Source organism: Grammomys surdaster, unplaced genomic scaffold (genome assembly GCF_004785775.1).
Source record: "Grammomys surdaster isolate TR1022 unplaced genomic scaffold, NIH_TR_1.0 192, whole genome shotgun sequence".
Lineage (NCBI taxonomy): Eukaryota > Metazoa > Chordata > Mammalia > Rodentia > Muridae > Grammomys > Grammomys surdaster.
The window spans coordinates 807,805-829,369 of NW_021604637.1; the positions used below are offsets into that span (position 1 = coordinate 807,805).

The 21,565-nt window shown below is 45.5% G+C and overlaps 1 protein-coding gene across 10 annotated transcripts in view; it reads left to right on the forward strand.

The window, feature by feature from the left end:
- Fgfr2 (fibroblast growth factor receptor 2) overlaps positions 1 to 21,565 on the forward strand; it is a 111,444-nt gene that overhangs the window by 45,518 nt on the left and 44,361 nt on the right. For all 10 annotated transcript variants that reach the window (XM_028769389.1, XM_028769384.1, XM_028769380.1 and 7 more), the window contains 2 exons: positions 2,349 to 2,472; positions 20,279 to 20,469. In XM_028769389.1, the coding sequence (XP_028625222.1) occupies positions 2,349 to 2,472; positions 20,279 to 20,469 (315 nt within the window). The remainder of the gene's footprint in view (positions 1 to 2,348; positions 2,473 to 20,278; positions 20,470 to 21,565) is intronic.

Sequence of the window (21,565 nt, forward strand, 5' to 3'; positions counted from 1 at the left end):
GGGGGAGGTAGTTATATTTCATGTACAAAAACAATGTACGAGCATTTGACCCAAATGACAAAACAGTGGCCCTGAGACAACTCAGAGCACATTGAAGGGCACAGTGCATGTCGTATGCTTTCTGCAAGGGTGTCTGCTTCAGGTCACACAGAAGCTTGGAGAGCAAACACTGATTTAATACATTTCCAAACCTGGTGCCTATGGTTGGCATTTCTTAAAGAGTTGCTACTGTAGTTGTTTAAGCAGTCGCTAATGGACAGTAGGCACTCCTCTATAGAAGTATCCAAGTCCTGCTTTTGGCAGTTTGGTTTCTAAGAGCATCCCTTTGGAAAATGTTAAGGAATTCAGTTGGGAGTAGAGGTGTCAGAGAGTCACTGCATGTGGGAGATCATTGATGGAGTCACAAGGTTCTAGAAAGCTCCAGGGCACTTTCTTAGAATGCCATAGACCCAAGGAAACACTTGGCTGCTCATTGCTCTGAGATGGGGCTTGGGTATCCAAGAGGGCAGCTGCCAGGCTGTACTGCCCTAAGCCAAGATCTGATGTCTTGGGCAGCCAGCGTCACCTCCCTTAGCAGTTCGTGGGCAAGTCCATTTGGAATATGCCATGTGCCAGAGTCTGAATCCAGGCACAAGAAAGACATTGACAGTTTGGATGGGGTCCAGAGTGTGGCACTGCCATGATTAAAGGCTCACAGGCATGACATTTGAGCGGGGGCTCAAAGAACTGAATATTTACAGCAGGGCTGAGAGCTGGATTATGAAGCGTGGACTCTGGAGCTTGTGGCTGCATCCCTAAACTACCTTCCACGTGACTGGCAGGGAGCGAACCAGTTCTGATCGTTCTGAGAGTCTGGGATACAGAGGGTACCCTTGTGTCCCCATCTGCCTTGAGTTCTGTAGATGAGCCAGCCGGCCACTGCCTCCCTCATCCTTCAGAGTGACATCTCCAAGTAGTACCCTGGGACTGGAATTTGATAGGGTTCCAGAAGACTGTGGAATTGGCATGGCTTCCCCCCATCAGGACGCTCACATTGCACGGGGTAGGGAGCTTTTACCTGTTAAGGGGCCACCTGGCTTTCTCTCAGGTAGCCTTGCAGGTCCTGCAAGGGGACCAATGTGAGTCTTTTGAGTAGAGCCCAGACCTTCTCTGTCACCAGTCTGAAGATCAGATTCATTCTTTATCCCCACCAATCTGGCTTGAGTCAGTGTTCCTTTATCAGCCTCCCATGCTGGACTCTGAGGCAACTTCACGGTTGTGCAAGAGTTGGGGTCAGTGGCATCTAAGCAAGGCAACTGCCCTGCCTCATTTCTAACCCTCTGCTTTTGCTGGTAAGAGGGATCCAGGCCTCACCCCAGTGGTACCGTGTGGCATCCTAGTGGGAAACAGTGATCTTGGCTTTGAGTCAGTAGCAGTAGCTCTGTTCGGTAGTTATAGCCACAGCGTACTATTGCCCTTGTTTGCAGGTGCATTCTGGGACAGCTGCCCTGCCCTCTGTTCTTAGAAGGGTATGGCTATGAGGTGCCTTTCCACACTGCCTAGTTTAGGTTCTCACAAGATGAGAACATTAGAACCTCATGTGAGCTGACAGGCTGTGGGTGGGAGTCATTAAGAGCTTAGTTTTACATGCACTTCTTATCTTTGGAAAGTCTCAAGACATTTACAAACAAACAGATACGTAACTTGGAGTCCTTGCTCCCATGTCTGGAATTCTGGGAATACCAGGAACATGTGCTATTTATTTATCTCCCCATCAGGGAGGGGAAGGGGCAGACCCATGGTCCCAGTGAAAACATACTGTCCATATATCTGAGGGCCCAGAGAATGAAACAAACAGCCCTAGGAACAATAATAGATCTGACCCAAGGGCTTCTTGGAGGAATTAAATTAGCTAAGGTAGAAAGTGTGGCATACAGCCAGGGATTATCAGTGTTGGCTCTAGGTGATTCCGTAGTGCTCTGGGAACTGCAGGCTCCTGGTGGGAGGGTGGTCTAAGTAGTTCATTTGCCAGTGAGGTATGACATCGTAAGGTTTACTCATTGGACCTCTTGGCCATGTAGATTCTCCTAATGGAACCTCAAATCCAAGACAAAGACACATGTTTACAGCCGCTTGAATACCAGCCTGTCAGGCTGTTCTAGGGAAGCTTTCTGAATATTAATTGTAGGGAAGTTTACAAATCTTCCCCATTCTCTGCTTCCACCAACTTCCTGGGCATTGAACCCAGGCCATGTGCATGCTGAACATGTACTGTTGTCCATAAGCTCAACTCGGATCCAGCCAATTCGATTTATACTGTGCGTATCTGGTGCTTAGTCAAAGAATCATTTTTCCTTTGACTCTTTCAGGTACGAAACCAACACTGGAGCCTTATCATGGAAAGCGTGGTCCCATCGGACAAAGGCAATTACACCTGCCTGGTGGAGAATGAATACGGGTCCATCAACCACACCTACCACCTTGACGTTGTTGGTGAGTTTGCCTTCTGGCTCAACTCCTTTCAGACCATGGCAGTGAGGGTGTTTTTTCCTCACACATAAGGAGAATTGGCTTTGTATCCATAAGATACCATCTGAGGAGGCCTCATCTGTCATATGACTATGTTCTGTTCCTGGGTAGCCAGGTTTTATGGGCTTGAGGGAGATCTTCTTGGTTCCTAAGCAGTTTTTTTTTTAATCAGGTGGATGTGGTGTAAGCCATTTCATTCTGGAAGCTAAGATTACTTTGAATAATCTTAGTGTGTGAAGGAAAACTTTTAATTATGTTTTGAAGTGTGTGTCTGTGTGAATATGTGCAAGTGAGTGTAGGTGCCTGTAGTGGACAGAAGAGGGCGTTGGATTTCCTGGAGGTAGAGTTCTAGGCAGTTGTGTACCACTAGTATGGATGTTGGGAACGGAACTCAGGTCCTCTGGAAGAGCAGTGTGTCTTAACTGCTGAACCAACTTTCCAGCCCTGGAAAATTTTGTTTTTAAAAGAGAGGCAACATTGTTTAAAGAAGGGCAACTTATCACATGGCCTGAGGAGTAAAGAAACAGTTAATATACTGATCGAGTCCATATCTGGCTGGAAGAAAAAAAGTCAATGTCAGAAATGGTCCTTAGGTAGTTCAGTGCCTACTCCTGGAACATATTTCTCTGAGCAAAGGGAACCACCTATGTTTGAGACTCACAAATATGTTTTTGTCACAGTGCACACATAAGTAGGTCATTTTCATTTTCCATCTTAAGGTTACACAGCCTGTAGTTCCAGAAAAGGACATTTCTTCCCAAATTTTATTGGTTATCATGAGTTTGTGTCACTAAAGACATTTGACTGATTGCTACATATGTTACTTTTCTCATTGTTGCACAAAATGCTTAACAAAAGCAACTTATGGAAGAAGGAAGGGTTCATTTGGGTTCCCAGTGCGTCCATCATGGGACTCAAGGCCAGGCATGGGGTCAGGAGCAAGGACCTGGTCACATTGTATCTGCAGTCAGGAAACAGATGAATACTGCCACCCAGCTCACTTTTCTCTTCTTGTACAGAATACTAATGGGGTACCCACTTTTAGGGTGGGTCTTCCCAACTTTATTAACTTCATCTAGAAACTCCTGCACAGACTTGCCCAGAGATTTTGTCTTCTAGGTGATTCTAGGTCCCGTCAAGCTGATAGTTAGTGTTTGCCACGCAGTTACTGACATGAGTCTGCAGCTAGGATTCCTCTACACCACAGGGATGGTGGGTTCGGATCTCTTCCTAAGGAGCTTCTTGTGCTCTGACTTATCAGGCAGAGTGACACTTGGCTTCTTCTCTGTCCTCCGCCATTTCTTTGGGTTGCTCTTCTGTGCGCAGATGGATGACTGAGGGGTCAACTTAGAGGGATTCGTTTTGATTTCTCATGGGTGACAAGGTGACACAAATGGATGCAACCATGCAGACACAGACACTGCTGCATCATGTCCTCTGCATGCATGACCTGGATATTATCTTACTTATGGATATTTCTGCCTCTTTCATAAGACTGTTTGAAGGGAAGTTCTGCTAATTCTTGAATTGCCCAAGAACCTCCCTCAATACAGGATTAACCAAACTGCATAGATTTGTTGAATTGAAGATTTAGGTTAACAAAAGTTAAATAGAAAGTCATATTGATTTTACTGTCTGGTTAAGTGAGGTTACATTCACAAAAACTGCTTTCCGAAGCGTAGCGTGCAGTCTTTAGCTTACATTTGGGTGTAAGCATTCAATGCCAAGCATATAAGTTATTCAGGAACCTTAGTGTGAAATTTGTTAGGGCACGATGTAATATTTATCTTATCTTATTCATAAAAGAGTGTCAAAGCTTTCTTTCATTTCTTACTTTTTAGTTTATGTTTTTTGAGATAGAGTGTTACGTAGACCAGGCTAGTCTTGAACTTCTGGCGTAGTTGAGGATGATCTTGAACCCTCCTGGTCTGCCTGCCCCCATACCTGGTTTGTGTTCCCCACTTTCCCATCCTTAAATACTGAGGGCTGAAATTAGGCAGCTACTCTATCATTGAGCCATCTTCCAGACATTTTAAAAAATATGTATATTATCAATTGAGATGAGATTTTGTTAAGTTGCCCAGGCTAGCCTTGCTCTGTTGCCCAGGCAGGTCAACGTTTTGATCGTCTTTCTGCCTTAGCATCCTAAGTGGTAGCACCTCTTGAGACCTGCATCACTAGGCCTGGCTCTGATCCTGTTTCTTATAGAGACATTTGTGGTATGCTAGACTCAGGTATGTTAGTAAACACATACACACAGAGGAGTGACGTGTGAGAGGATTTCTTTTGTCACAAATGGCTCTAAATCCATTCATCAAAGAGCACATGACTTGGGATTTACTTCAGGCTGCACAGACAAAAATCTGACGCAAACTGTTTGCATTAAGAATGCCAGATTTGGGGCTAAAAGTTCTGAATACTTAAATTTAAAATTAAGTAATTTATTATGGAGAAAAAAAATAATTGTTCTGTAGGAGTCCTTTGGGATTGTAGCCTAGCACAGGTTTACAAATTATTCACGGTTGGGGCTATTCCAAGAATCGAGGAGTCAAGGCAGGGCCGCTGTCGCCCCAGGGTCTTGCTTACAGCAGGTTTTAGCTTGAGTTGTTGTGTTAAACATTCAAAAGCCCCCCTGCCCCACCTCCCCTTTGAGCTCTCTGGCAGCTCATCCCTGTGAAAGCTCTGAAATCTCTCTTAGAGTTTAGGGCTGGGATTTGAATGAGCCTGCTGAATAATGGAATTGGGCTGTCTAATGTTAATCCCCTGGCAATCCGTCTTGCTGAAAAGAGCCTATGATTCAGTGGTGTGATGTGGAGGGAACGTGGAGTGTATGGAGTAATGCAGAGAGAGGCCTGATTATGTCACAAGTTTGGGAGATCGCCCAGCTCAGCCCGGGCCAATAATGACACAATGCTGGTTGGGAATAGCCATTAAAGCACAACTCCAGTGATTCTTTTTCTAAGTCTTAAGCCTTCTTTATAAATAGTCAAAAGTCAGTGGAATATAAGACATTTTCAGTAAAGATGGAGGTGTGAAATTCTCTCTCTCTCTCTCTCTCTCTCTCTCTCTCTCTCTCTCTGAAAACCTCAGCATGCTTTGGAGAACTTCTAATAAAAGGAGAAGTGAGTCAGCCGAACAGTCTCGTAGAGACTTACAGTGTTGGCAGTCATTCTGAACATCTTGGCAAGTGGAAACAGAAAAGATTCAGGCTTAGGCAGCAAACTCCTGGTGGCCCTGGAGCCCAAATGCTACACTTTGCTGTGTGGTAACAGGGTCTCAGTTGCCTCTGTACTTCACAGAAAATTAGAAACTGTTGCCAGTGAACGGAAGGTCTGGCTCTTGCTGCATTGTCTCTCTCTCTGTGCTAGCTCCTTCTGCGGTTCAGGTGTTGGTAGGAAGCATCAAGACTGAACGCTCCCCTCCTGCATGCCCATGTTAAAAGCTGTGAAGCTGTATAGTTTAAGTGATACTCCTGTGTCCTGGAATAAAACAGCTGGTTGTTCTTGTGTGTGAGGGGATCGCTTTTCATTTACAAGGTCCCTTTAGAAGCCTTGCTTGATCATCACTAAAACTGACACCATAACTTTTCAGCCATTTATAGGAAAGGAAAATTAGCAAGAAGCTCCATGTCTCAGAGATTATGGCAATAATAAAACAGCCTGCCAGGTAAATGGAGGTAGTGAGTCTTCACCGTGATTACTCAGTGAGGATGTTCAAGTCCTTGATCTAACGGATGTCCTGCCACCACCAACTGGAGTCTAGAAGTCATTAACTCTTTTCAACGTCTCTTGGGTCTAACCCAAGAACTGAGGCCCTGGCATGTTAGGAACAAATATGGCTTGGTATAGTGGTAGAGTAGCCAGCTCAGTGGCAGAAACATCTGGGCACCAGGAGAGCTGTCGGGCTCTTCTGAACCTGCATTATAACCAGCAACATTGGAAAGAAGATGTTTGTCTCACTTGTTTGATGGCCGTATTCGTGCCTTAAAACTGCTGTAACAAATGTCCCCACGAGGATTACCCTTTAATAACTTTTGCTAGTCCCAAACAAACTTTTGTTAGTTACTGTGTGTGCACGCGCATTTGTGTTGTGTGTTAACGTGTCTAGGAGTGTGTGGATGCTAGAGGTCAGCTTCTGATCTAGTCCATGGGAGCCTTTCAGTCTTCTTCCTCCTCCTCCCCCTCTTCTTCTTCTTCCTCCTCCTCTTTCTCTTCCTCCTCTTCCTCCTGTTCTTCCTCCTCTTCACAAGGCCTGTCACTGTGACCTTGAGCTGGCCAGTCAGCACGTCTGTGCCACCTCAGCTCTGGGATTGCAAGCATACCTCATCATGCTTGGCTTTTTTACATGGGTCTGTGGGAATCAAATCCAGGTTCTCATACTTGAAAAGCAGGCATTTTACTGACGGAGCCATCTCCTGAGCCCCACAAGTCTTATTTAGGCAAACTGAGTGCCATCTGGGGACCAGTGGGTGAAGTTCTCTTGCCTGCTGACTTTGCAGCTTTGGGTAATGTTGTCATCTTAGACTGGTTTGGTTGCTTGGCTTGCAGAGGATCATAGAGTATCCTTACTACTCTTTCCTTCCCTTGCCCCATCTCAAGGATAAGGAGATCTGGGCCCAGCAGGGGTCAGTGATTTGTACAAGGACTTGGAGAAGTCACTACAGTAGGCATCTCAGACCTGGTCCCCTTGGCTCTAATTCAGAAGATTCGTTTTAGGCAAGGGGGAAGATTGCTCAGTAGGTAAAGCACTTGCCAAGCAAATGGACTTGAGGACTAGTGGACAGGATTCTTAGAATCCAGGTAAATGCTGGGTCAGCATGGCAAGTCCAGCCTTGGAGGGTGGAGACAGATCCCCTGAGTAGGCTAGCTAGTGAGATTAGCTGTGTCCAGGAGCTCCGACTTAGAAAGACCCTTTCACAAAGAATACGGTAGAAAAATAACCAAGGAAATTCCTGATATGAACCTCAGACTGCCACAGGTACATACACACTTGGACCCACACATATGCAAGGATACATACATACATACATACATACATACATGCATATATATGAAGAAGTGAGGTGCTAGTGCCCTTCTTCACTCATGAAGCCCCTTTGGCTCTGAATCGTGAGCCTTTTTTTCTTGTGAACCATTATACTTCTGTTTTCCCAGAGTCTACTGGCTACTTACTGGTGACTCTTTTCTCCTGATATTTGGTATGAGGGTGGGTGGAGTGCAGTGGAGGTATAAACGACATGTCTGATCCCTTATTAGTTTAAACAAATTCTCTGAAATCTCATTTCCCACCTTAGGTATTGGATGGTTAGGGCTGCCATTTGCTGTCCTTTGCTTCTGGCTGGGTGGAGGTGGCTCAGCCTTTACCACCAGTCCTGTCCTGGCTTGTCACTGGCAGGCCAGAATGACACTGTTGGCTAGCTCTTGACACAAATCCTCCACAGCTCAGCTCTAGACGTGATGGGACACAGCCTGGCAGCATGTGCTGAGCACCTCAGGTGTGTATTCAAGAAGAATGAAGTTCTGCTTCTTCTAGGCACAGACTGTTAAGCCCTGCCGTGTGGCTGACCTCTGGCCTGGAGCCTTTGGCAGTCTCCAGTGAGAGGAAGAAATTACACAAAGCATCGGTTTGCTACTCGGAGGCTAGGATGACAAAGGCTCTGGTGTGATCTCATAGCAGTGAGGAAGGGATCAGAAGAGCCTTATTATCTAACTTGGGATCTGCTTGTGGATCTGGAATAGTGTTCAAGTCCTTGATGTGATAGTAGGGGCCGGGATGGGGGTGTGGCTCAGTTGGTAGAGAGCTTGCCCAGCATACGTGTTGAAGTCCTATGTCTGACCCTCTCTCCCCCGCCCCGCACTGCATATGACCAGGTATAGTGTGGCACATCTGTAATCTTAGTAATTGTGGAGAGGATTAGAAGCCCATGGTTATCTTTGGCTACAAAGTGAGTTTGGGGCCAACCTGGGCTATATGGATAAAAATAAAGGTGTGGTGATAAGGTGTTTGATAGTAACTTATTTAGCCATTGAGTTCATTATAGAATCTGCCACTAGTAGGATCTCCTTGATTTCTGCTGATCTTATATGAGTCTTGGTTTCCATCTGACTGGCTTCTTTAGAGCTTGATGTGACAGGGGAGGGATCTTGGGTAGAGAATTTAAATGACTCCTAACCCAGGTCTAGAGGTTTTAACACGGAACGCTGACTTTCCTTCCATTCTTGGTTGTAAGCCTTATGTTCCCCCAGCACCAGCTGGGTTTCAGCACTGGGACCCCCAGAGGCCCTCCAGTGTTTTCCTGACCTCCAGGCTTCACTTAGATCTGTCTATATTTCTGATCTTGCTGCCAGTGGACACTGTCCCATTTCTTGTGTAGCTTGACCTCATTACTTGTGAGCTGTCTCTCTCTGCCAGCCCTGGATTTGGAAAACCTAGACGGAGGGAGGTAGAAAGCCCTCTTTTGTGGGTGAGCTGAGGGGTAAGGTTGTATGCAGGTGATAGTTCACAGTGAGTGAGAGCCTTTGTGAATGGACACAGAATCTTAGGCCCAGAGTAGCAGTGTGCAGGAAACATGTCCCCGTTGATCTGTGGCCAGGCCCATTCTTAGAGACTTACTTTTGGCAACCAGGCCTCAACCAGCCCTCAAACTAGTGCCACCAGCTGGGATTCAAGCATTCAAAACTGGAGCCTATGGGGGCCGTTCCTGACTCAAACCATGATGGGCAACAACATGCTTTGTTTTTTTGCACCCAGCCAAGAAAGATTTGCTATAAGAACAGGGCTCTAAATCATGGCACGGGGTCATCGTCACTCTTATTAGGCAGTCCTGTGCTTCTTCACCTGTCTCGAGGCTGAGACATACACACTCAGCCTATTCCTCATTACTGGGGTGCTGAGGCTTAGTACTTTCTTGATGGGGATTTCAAAACTCCCTGAGGTCAAAGCCGGTTAATGAGATTTCATTGCTCCAGAGTGGCTCCACATTCCTGCCTTACCACAGGGCTTCCAGGGGCACAGACTGGTCGGCGGTCAGCTGCTTCAAAGACGCTGCCTGGCAAATGAGTGCTTTCCTGGAAGAAGTCAGCCCTCGCAGATGGTAGCTTGTAGGTGCCAATCTGGTAGGGATCTATCAGTGCGTGGTTAATAGTCTGTTTTTGCTCTGTTCCTGCTGACCTTCAGAAGTCCTTTGACCCTACAGTTGAGGAAAGAAAGTTATTGATTCCTCTCAGTTCTGGCAAGAGTCCTGGTAAAGGTGATTGACAAAGAGGGCCAATGTTTGGTTGGCTGTCTGATCTTTGGCATGGAATCTGTGATAGGAGCTCAGAGGATGTAGAAGTGTCACGGTCAGGTTAATGTCCTACAGTTAGTTCTGTGTGAAGATGGCCTTTTCCTGGGATCGTGCATAGAAAGTGCAGGTGGGAGCAGGTAGACTGAACCACACGCAGCCTGGGAGCAAGCTTAGCTTGAGGATGTGTTCATAGACGGCAGCAGCAGTGTGCTCGGTAATGGGCCCCTTGGGTTGAACATCTCTAATCTGCAAATCCAGCCACCAAAACATTATAATTCTCTATTGTATTGTTAGTCAAGGATTGTCATGTTACAAGTTTCAGATTTTGGAGAATTTAGGATTTCAGGGTTTTAGAAATACGGACGTCCAACCAGTAAAACAGATGCATGCATAGCCTGACATCCGAGAAATGCCCTAACTCGAAGCACTTCTAGCCCCAAGCATTTTCTATAAAACACATTTACCCTGTAACAGAGAAACTAGTGCATGAGCAATTTATATTTGAGTTTGAGGCGTCTTAACATATTTCAAATTCTGAAACAGAGGAACTTCAGAGTTTTTAAATACATGGATTCATACAGCTTAATCAGCATCTGCCTCTATGAACCAAAGGGCCATGTTATTGAGTCTTATGCCAGCTCTTATTAGCAGTATGGCCGTGGTACCATGTTCTTCCCCTAGTAAGTGATACATACAGGTTTGCCCTCATGGACTCCCTTTCCCTTAGCACACCCTGCTAACGTTATTGAGCTCTTCATCATCATCCTGTTTGGTTTTTATGTCCACAGACAAGGAGAAGGGAGACTGTGGCCAGGGTGTGCTGCTAACATAGGAGATTTGATCTGAAAGGGTATGTTTTTTACTGGTGTAGTTTTTACACAGCAGGTTCAAAGCAGGAGGCTGTGAGAGGAGGTGACCAAGGACACTGGTGTTGACATGGGGATGGTGCTCTGTTCTTCTGTGAAGAAAGAGGAGGCTGTGAGGAAGTCCCTGTCCTGATTTGGAGGGGGAGTATGTCATTATATCGTCAGTGTTGATTTGGAGGGAGAGGTTAGAACGTTGTCCACGTTGTATTGTGGTGCTGAACTCTGTCTTGGCCGTGCAGCGTTTGGGATCCGGGTGATGCTGCCGAGCCTTTCTGCTACTTGAGTGCATTGTGAGCTACGAGCAATCTTGAGCATCCCCGTTTTGGTGCTAGGAAAACAAACAGTTGATCTTTTAGCTTCTCGTGTTGTCTGTACCTGAGGGAGACATTTCTTGTTTGCTCAGATGTGCTAAGAGCTTTTCCTTCTGCTTGATCCACCCCAGGAGCGAACTAAGGCATCATCTGAGGGATTAGCATGAAGCTTTCCGGACTTCCTCTAAGGAAGGCTTTTTTGAAATGGTGGAAGCTGATAATGGAAGCCAAATTGTCTTTGTGTCTACACATTCCAGTCTATTTCAGCTCATCCTTGTGGCCCATATGCTGCTGACAGAGCCGTAGTGTGTCATCATATTTAGGTTGTGCATACCCCCCCTTTTCCATTACAACAGGACCATTACAAGCCTGGTACACATCTATTTCTTGGACACCTGTGTGAATACTTTTCTAGGATGTATTTCTAAAAATAGGTTAGCTTGATCCTTTCAGATAGCTATTTGCATGCATTTGAAACCTACGGCATTGCATTTTGGCTTTGGGGGTTTTCCAGTGAGTCCCATTTTGGTTCTTTGCAAATCACATGAGAAAAAAATAGAGTCTAATCTGGAGTTCAACTTTTCTGACAAGAGGATGTATTTAATGCCTGAGCAATTTAAAAAGAACAAAACCTTGTCCAGCACGCTTTTCCTGTGAGGGCAGCCCGGCACTGCACACACCAGCTAAAATCACACATTCCTGAATTGTGCTGCTCCTCTTAGGCTAGTGGGGTGCAGGGTTTTATGGTGTCCTGCCCAGTGGGGTGGATCTCAGCTGTGTTTACCTCTGCTCCTCAGGAGGGAGATTGTGGACATCTGACGTCTGAATTGACATCAGCATCCACACCAAAGGCCAGTGTAGCGGGGACCTTGTGTAGACTTGGTATTGAAAGAACAACTGTCATTTAGTAAAGGGAACAAGGTAGGATAGTAGACTTCACTAAGAGAGTGGGTTTGTCATGCCCCTAGGAATAAACCGAATTAATTCAATGATATTGTCACATTTCTCTAAAACACACACACACACACACACACACACACACACACACACACACACACACAAGCCACACAAGCTGTGGGTGGGTTGGAGATGTAGCTCAGATGTAGAGTGCTTGTCTTGTGTTCATGAACCTCCAGGTCTCACCCTCAGTACCACAGAAACTGAGTGTGCTAGTAGAATGCACCCGTAATCCCAGGAGGAGGCAGAAGGATCGGAAATCTAAGGGCATGGTCATCAATATGGCCAGTTTGAAGCTAGCCTGGGCTACATGTATAGCATAAAACTGGCCAGTTTAAACTGTTTTTGATGATCTGGTTTAGTGATATTTAACATACTCAAAACATCATCCCTGTCTGTCTCCTGAATCTTGTTTACCTCCCTAGAGCCAAGTCTCCTGTAAGAAAAGCAGAGGCCCTTTTGAATCAAAACATGACATCAGTGCTGTTGTACCCCTGAAGCCACAGAGCTCAAGGGTGTCTTAAACATTTGGGGTATAAATGACACCGAGCTCTGCTTCTATAATTTGCCTAAGAAGATCTAAATGGACAACCCAGCAGGTAGAAGGCGCTCAATTCCAAGCCAGTTGTCCTTTGTGGCATTCATTAGGGCATTTTTCTTCTACATTTCTGGGTCTTCACAGGCCCGAGCCCAGCCAGCCCTTCCCTCTGCCTGTCCACGCCAGTGAGCAAGCACAAAGGAATTAGTGCTGTTTTGCTTCTAGCATTTTGCATGCTGCACCCTTCATAAGTCATTTTGGGATTTCGGCACTGGAGGGGAGACACTCATCACTTCCTAAACAACCTTGTTTCTCAGACTTTACAAAGGTGCAGGAGAGGGTCTGGGGTGGGGGTGGTTTGGAGGCAGCCAGAGCCCTAGCCTGATTCTTGCAAGATTTTGCATAGGCAGATATTCCAACAGGAGGGGTGGCTACCTGCTGGAACGGGGTGGGGTGGGGGTGGGGGAGGATGGCTACCCACTGCAACAGGAGTGAAGATCAGAAGAGGGGAAGACAGTAAGCCAGGCACTGTTCAGTGGTTAAAAGTGCATACTCTTTTTGCAGAGGACCCCAGTTTGGTTCCAAGAACCCATATCAGGTGGCTCACACCTGCCTGGAACTCCAGCTCTGGAAGATCTGGTGTCTCAGAGGTCTTAAGTGCACATACTCTGTCCCTCCCTATAATAATGTGTACACACACATTATTAAAAATAACAAAACAAGTCTTTTTTTTTTTAAAGTAATACAGAAGTAGGGAGAGGTAGGGAAGAGGTTGGGCAGAGGTTGGGGAGACAGCTCAGTGGGTATAGTGCTTATTGTATAAACATGAGACCATGGGTTCAGATCCCCAGAATTCATGCAAAAAAGCTGGGGAGGCAGAGATTAGAGAACCTCTTGCTTTTGTTGACCAGCTAACCCAGTCAGTTGATGAGCTCCCAAATCTGGCTGGTGAGATGGTTCAGTGGTTACAGTACTTGCCGTACACTCCTGATGACCTGAGTTTGATCTTTGGAACCCATGTAATGTGGAAGGCAAGAACCATCTTTACACAGTGCCATGGCAAGTGTGCACTCCTCACATATATCATACATACAGTACTCAGGGAGAGAGTAGCCAAGGGAGACACACCCAGTCTCCACACAGGTGCGGAGACCTGCACACATGGGTGTTGTGTGCGCATACAAAAGAAGACAGGGGAAAAGAAAGAGAAAGAAGGAAAAAGCCATAAAGAACACTAGGTCTCCTGGTGCATGCCTACCACCCAACACTGGAGGAGCCAAGGTAGGAGGCTCACGAGTTCAAGTCCAGCTCAGGCCACAGAGCAAGATCCTGCATTTCAAAAGTAAATAACTTGAGAGGCAGAGACAAACAGATCTCTGAGTTCAAGGCCAGCCTAGTCTACATAATAAGTTCCAGAGCTATGCGTGTGGGAGGTATGGGGGTGGAAGTGGGGGCAGGGAGGGACAGAGGAGGGGAGGCCAGACCGACTATGCACTAATATCCTTGTCCTGAGCACAGCACTTATTCTGAAAGTATAGTGCTCCCTTGAGCCCAGCACTACCTTCCCTACTGATCACTTTTAGTTCTGACCATCTATTGTGCTGATATCTAGAGGTGAGAAAACAAAACCAAACTCAGAATTCAACTGGCTTGAGCCTGGCCGGTGTGAATATGTCAGCAGAGGCCTGACAGGGCAGTGAACTCATTCTGCTAATTGGAACGAGCATGAAGGCTTTAGCAGGTTATTGGGCCCTAAACACCAGTGCTTTGATGGCTGCCTCTCCTAATAGTCATGCCTCACCAACTGGTTTAGTGCGTTCTTGAGAGAAAAGTCAAGCTGACTTTAGAAAAAAGACTTCTTTCTTGTTTTTACTTGTCTTGCAAATTGCAGACTGTTCTTTCTCTATCTGGCCCTTTGCAGTTGCTAAGAAACCGCCATTTTAGAAGAAGGCCAATTAAATTTTGATATTGATTTAAGGATAGAGCAGGCGAGGTTATCCTTCAATGGATGGGTTTCCCAAGAGGACACTGGCTGCTTCCAGGGCCTTCCTGGGAACTCGGCACGGCTTCAGACTCGCTGCCAGAGAAAGTAGCTTTCAGCTTTTGGGGAGCGGGGCAGGGAGTGATAAGTGCTGCTTAACTTTTGAGAAGAAAAACTCAGGAGACTGAGGCATGCTGGAAACTTGGGGCCCTTGGCTTGATTAATTTATAGGTATGATTTAAGAGCCCGGTCCTCTGATTGCTGAGATACCTGTTTACCGGCATCTGTAGATCAGAGGCCTCTGTTTGTCACAGCAGAAGTTGGAGCTCTATCATAAGCAAACACATCAGTATGTCCAGAGGAGTCCTGACATGTTATCAAGTTCCAATGGTCAATTAACAAAGACTTATTCTCCGTCACTCAGGTATTGCCCCTCTCCCTTCCCCCTCCCCACAGCTCCATAATAATCTTGGAATGAAGCGGGCTGTTGTCCCTCTCCTCTCTTTGGCTGGGTCTCGGCTCCCAGCTACAGAGCAAGGCTTGAGAGTTAATGCGTCTATGTAGTCTCTCAGCAGCTGGGCTTTCTGCTGTGGTGAAGTAGACACTTGAAGCAAGGGGGCCGGAGGGTGAGTGAAAGAGAGAGAGAGAGAGAGAGAGAGAGAGAGAGAGAGAGAGAGAGAGACAGGCGGGAGGGCATGAATTTTTTTTTTTTTAAAACACTTTAGGCTGTATTTACTAAGCATTTATTCAAAGGAACCTCATTCCAGAGCTGCGGTCAACTGTCCCATTGGCCATGGCCCCACCCTTTGGACTGCTTTTCCACTGTGTCTTAATTTGAAATTCACACAGGGGCCTCAAAGGCTATTTGAAAGCTCTCCCCCTTCCTTCCTCGCCATTTGGGTCCACGGATCTGCAGCCTCTGAGTCCAAATTCTAACTATTTTCAAACTGCAGTCCAGAAGTAGAGGTAAGCTGTCTGTGGGCCTAGCCCCCTTCCTTGTATTTATTTCACTCATTCCTCTAGCAAAAGAAAAATGTGTTTTCTATAATATCTGAGAGTTCAACATGCTAGAAGAGAAGCTGGCCTCTCTGTAAATCCTGCCTGCTGGAGGAGATGTGATTTTTGTTGTCACACGGAAGAGCTGAGCCAGCAATGGGCTTCAGTCTCTCGTCCAGAAATAATTCCCAGGCCTAATCCCTTTACTTCAGTGTACTTCGAGAAGCTGCAAACCGGTGCACTTTGATTTGCCTGGGGCTAGATGAGGTTCAAGGGAGCTTTTGGAAGCCCTACCCTCTTCTGTGCCCACTGGGAAGGCTGCACTGGGCCACCTGTGTCAGGTCTCCTCACCAGCATCTGACTTGCTTACACCCCAGCTTTCCAGAAGCTCTCCAAATACTTCCATCAACTTCCTGGTGGGTGCTTTTTGTGTCCCCCACCCCCATGACAAGGTCTCACTATGTTTCCCATGTTGACTTTGAACTTATGTTCCTCTTGTCTCGGGGTTCTGAGTGCTGCAGTCACAGGTGTGCACCCCCAGCCCTGCCATGCCAATAGCTGTTGTTCAGGGTGACACCAGATCGATGGCTGAGAAGAACAAGATGGCAGATGCTGGCATCCTGGGGCCTTTTCCAAGACGTTTCAGGCCTCATTCTTCGACTTGTTTAAGGGCAGAGACTAAGGTTGCAAAGGAAATCAAAGCCTGATGTGGAGAAATGAAACATGAGGCCTACTGACTTTTTAAAAACATTTTAAATAACGTTCTCTGAGGTTTCATTTTATACTGAGCGCAGCTGTAAGAAGTTTTGGAAGATGGTGTAAGGTTTCTATTACGCAGCAACTGTACTTTCAGTTTGTTCTGCTCAAAGTGTGAAAGTGCTGAGAGGGGAGAGCTGGTAGTTTGGAGGTTATTTTGTATAAGGTGAGAAAATTTGAAAAGATGAATTCAAGACTGAGAGCTATAACGTTCAATATGCCATAATTTGCAAATGCAATAACACTGAACCATTGCAAAGGTCTCCTTTTTCCCTTTGGGTGAAAATAGTCCGGATAGCTTGGAATAACTTAATAACCAGAGCTCAGCAGCCCTTTGACCACAAGAAAAACAAGACTGCAAACTCTGGACCAGGCCCTGCCAGTGTTACCCCAGCGACCGATTCCCTGCCCAAGGCTGGTGCGGGAGATGTGTTCTGAAAGCACTCCTTGTTCATGGGCAGTGTTATTTGGTATTACGTGTGTAGTGTTTGCATGTGAGATGATTTATTAGAAACAAGTATGGCTAATGAAAAAGGCTTGCAATGACATCCTGTAATCTGGCTCAGAATCTTAAAGATTTTTATAGTACTTTTGTTTCCAAGGAAAGTTACACTGTCCATGCATACACACGAGCACTCGTGCACACGCATGCATACATGCATAAAAGCATGTTTATGAATGCAAAATTGGAAAACCAAGGCAGGGAATGAACTGATAACTAAAATTCCTTCCCTGGGGCTTGAGAGAGAGAGCTTGGTGGCAAAAAGAGTGTACTACTCTCGAAGAGGACCCAATTTCAGTACCTAGAACTCATGATGGGTACTCAGAACTGCATGTAACTCCATTCTCAGGGGGTCCAGTACCCTCCTCTGGCCCTCGTGACCTGCACTCACATGCACACACATGAACAGACATGTGCAAACACACAGGTGTGCATGTGTGCATGTGGAGGCTAGAAGCAGATGTTCTTAGTCACTCTCAACTTTATTATTATTATATTTTAGACAGGAACTCCCGTTGAACCTGGAACTCACAGATTTGTCTAGGCTGGCCTGTGAGTTTCAAAGACCTTTCGTCTCCACTTCTCCAGTTTAGGTTTCAGCCAGGTGCTATCCCACTTCGCTTTTTAAATACATGGTCTAGAGAATTGAACTCACGACCGCAAGCTTATGCAGAAGGCGCTAGATCAACAGAGCCCTCTGTTCGGCTCTACAACTCCTCCTTTTATGGGAAGGAAATGACCTTCTTGGTATTTGACAGGTAGAAATAAGCATATTTGTGAGTTTGGCTGGCAGCAACCAGCCCAGAGGTCAGCTTCTATCTTGCTGGTAGATTTCCTGGTACGTATACTTGATAGAGACAGAGGAGACATGAATACAGGGACTTAATTCTATTCTCCCCATTTTAAAGGGCCCAGCTGGGATTAAAGCAAACCTTGGTCATTCTCTGTGGCGCCCAAGTTCCTCTGGCCCATTCCAGAAGCAGCATATCATCCCACAGAGTAGAGGGTTTCCTGTGATGGATGAAGAAATGAAGCTTTGAGATTCTTTTTCCAGTCACAATAATGAACAGTCTAACTTCTCTGTTGTTCTACACGGGTGATAAAGGAGGAGATGGATGACTCTTTGGGGGGCTCTGAAATTTTTATCTTTATTGCATGGCAATGTAGGTGTCTATGAAGTGATGGAAGATTCCAGAATGAAATGTGCTCCAACTTTTTCTCTCTTTTAACAAAGTTTCTTAAGGGCCAGCAATGATCTTATGGAGTACAGTCAATTTGTATACGGTCTGGCGCTGGCTCAGCAAATTCCACAGGATGATATTTTAATAGGAAAGGCCCCAATACAGAGAGATAGATAGAGATCTATCATTCTGATTTTCTCCTTCCAGCCCAGTGCCCAGGAATCTCAAACAGAGGGCCATCCTTGATATGGTGGGCTGTTTGGTGGCAGTGCTGCTGGTGTGTAGGGTTCTTCTTATTTTTTAGCTATGTTTTGTTGTTGTTATGCGACAAAGTCTTACTACATTGGCCTTGTCTAGAATTTACTGTGTAGATCAGGCTGGCCTCGAACTCATAGAGATCCATTTGACTCTGCCTCCAAGTACTGAGGTGAAAGATGTGTGCCATTGTGCTCTGCTCTGCCTGAATTGTATTTGTTAAGCTAGGACAGTGAAACTCTCTGTTGGAGAAAGAAGAGAAGGGTTTGAGTATATAAGCATATATTTGGGGACGGATTGGTAACCAGGGTGCATGTGGCTATTGATAGAGCCGCTGTGAAGAAGGTTCTAGTAACTTTGTAATCACAGTGTGTTTGTATTTGAGATTAGACAGCAGCTCACTCCGTTAGTTAATTCTTTTTTGCTCTCAAACATCCATTCATTTGTTCAGCATTCATTATATTGTTGTAAGAGCAGTAATGTGTGACTTAATTCCTAGTGTAGCTTTAAGTGTGTAGACCCTTATCTTCCAACATAGGTAGACCAGATCTCTAGAATGTATTCATCTTATGTGACTTAAAGTTTATATTCTGGGATTAGTGGTTCCATTTCTCCTCTTCTCCATTCCTGGCCACCACAATTCTATTCTTTTGATATATGAATTTGAGAGTTTTGGATCCCTCCTTATAAGTGGGATCGCATAGTATTTGTCCTGTGACTGACATAGTTTTCCTAGCATAATGTCCTCCAGATCCACTCCTGCTGTCAGTTGGCATCAAATTGCATGTTTTCCTTCTTTTTAAATCGGGTTAGTTTTTCCATTGTATATAGAGACCAGAGTTTTTGTTTTACCCATTTTTCTGTTGATGGGCATTGAGAGTGTTGATTACATTAAAATCTTGGTTATTGTGAAGAGCCCTGTGATGGCTGTATCTCTCAGCTTCACTGAAGTGAGAGTTGCTGGATCAGATGAACTGCTTTGTTTTTTAATCCCAGCTTCCTGTCCTTACCTTAACAATTGCATTCCCACCAGCAGTGGTACTGCGGTTTGCTCTCCAGGCCCTCAACTGTACTTCTCTTATTATCTCTTTAACGATAGTTTTGATTTGCATTTTCCTAACTATTACTGATCATTTAAGCTGCTTGTTAGCCATTTATATGTCTTTGGAGAAACTCCTTAGTCAACTTTTAATTGGGCATTACCTAGTTCTTTAGGGACCTCATATGTAGGTGCAGGCAGAGCCTGACCTGATCCCTCTATGGGTTTCTGCCTAGAAGACCTCTCATCTGGAGCAGAACCTTCTGATATAAGACAAAGAGAAATGTGCTTCTTTGAGAATATTCTCAGTAAGGCTAGAAAGGAATGGCCAAGCATCCCTCCTGTGGAGCCTCCTCTAGCACTATGAAATTTAGCCTGGAAACAGGCATCTGTTCCCTGTGTTTCTTTAGTGCCACATCACAATACACTAAGGAATATCTACTTCTATACGTCTGGTGCCTGGCACACAGTGAAGCTCGGAACTTGTCAAATGAATGAATGACTAAAGAAAGAACCACTTGAATGGAGTCTGTGTCGTGATAAAAAGAGGGATCCAGTAACTTTGATTTCATCTCACTTGGAGCTTTGGTTTCCAATTTGCTTTTTAAAGCAGGGAGCACAAGACTTCCCAGAGTATCTTAGCAGCTGACTGGAAGAGATCATACGTGGGAGAACCTCTCTTAATAGTCAACACAGCCTTACGAGTTAGCTGTGTCACTTGCCTGTGCTCTCTACCTCATGTTTAAAGTGAATCTGGGCATCATCTCAAGCCAAATAAGTGAATAAGTGGCCTTCTACCAGCTCCATCTGTCTCTCGGGTTGCCACAATAAAGAATTTCCCCTTGTTCATTAGGTAGTCTATAACTCACAGTGTAATGCATTCTTTTTCTGATTCTCTAAATAAGTTATCCTTTACAAGGGTTGTGCTTCAGTGATCTGCTTTGAAGTCATTTGTGTTGTGCATGGGGCCCCCGTGTTATTCCAATGGAGTCAGCCAGCAGACGGAGGCCTTTTTGGCTTGAGTTCCCCCTACAGCCTTCTGGACAACACAACTTATTTACTGCTCTCTCTTTCTCCCCCCTCCCATGGCCTGTCTCCATCAGAGCGATCACCACACCGGCCCATCCTCCAAGCTGGACTGCCTGCAAATGCCTCCACGGTGGTCGGAGGGGACGTGGAGTTTGTCTGCAAGGTTTACAGTGATGCCCAGCCCCACATCCAGTGGATCAAGCACGTGGAAAAGAACGGCAGTAAATACGGGCCTGATGGGCTGCCCTACCTCAAGGTCCTGAAGGTGAGAACTCTCTGAATCCCAAGGGGCCCGCGGTGAGGGCTTCCTTGGAGGTTTGGCCAGGGTCTTTGATTTCCTGTTGGATTTCAGAGATGGCTCTCTTTATGGACTAGCCAGTAGAGTGTATTAGAGAATGAGCAGCCATTAGGCCTGTTACTAATGTTCCTGGAGGGGGCTGTGGAGTGGGGGAGGTGCTTCTGTACTTGGAACCAGAGAATTCTGCTGTTTATTAGCCCTGAGGAGACGCTAAAGCTGGGGCGGGGTACTGCTCACAAGGCGATGTAGAGAGTAAACGGGATGGAGTAAATGGAAATAAATTGAAAGCTCTAGACAGAGTACTAATGTTTGTCTGATGTTGCTTTAGGATATTTAATGCTATCTTGATATAACATTTGAGTCAAATTTTAGTAGTTAGAAACAATTCAACTTTTGTTTTAAAAAAAAAAAACCTCTCTCTCACCTTTTATGATTTTTCTGTGGTCTAGAGAGTAAATGGTGTGTGTGTGTGGCTATTTTTTTTTTTTTTGCATCTGTAAAACAATGAGCGAGGAGAATTTCCTTCCCTTTGTATTAAAAGAAATACTTTTTCATGTACTCTTTCTTTCTCTCTTTCTTTCTTTCTTTCTTTCTTTCTTTCTTTCTTTCTTTCTTTCTTTTAAATGTGGCTTCAACCTCTTTAGTATTTGGGTCTAGCTTCCTCTTCAGGGTGCTGAACTAAGTCTGTGTTGTCAATTCTAAGCCACTGTCTGCCTGTCTACCATGCTCCCAGGGAGTATTCAACAATCAGTCTTCCTATTCAACTATAGGAGTAACAGGTGGCCCATGAAGAACTCTCGGCCTATATTCTTCTCTCTAGCCAGCAATACCCAGGATCCAAAGTGCTGGAGAAAGACGGCCAGCCCGGAGAGCTGCTCACCCGTCCCACCAACTGGTCACCTCTTCCGCCCTACTCTGATCACTACTGTTCTCCACCACTTGACTTATTTTGTTCTCTTCCCTCCCACAGTTCTTTAGATGTACACAATGGAGATTGTTTTCTTGTGATATGGTGGTGGTGGGACCATAGGCAGCACCGAGTCCTTCCTGGTTGGCCGTTATA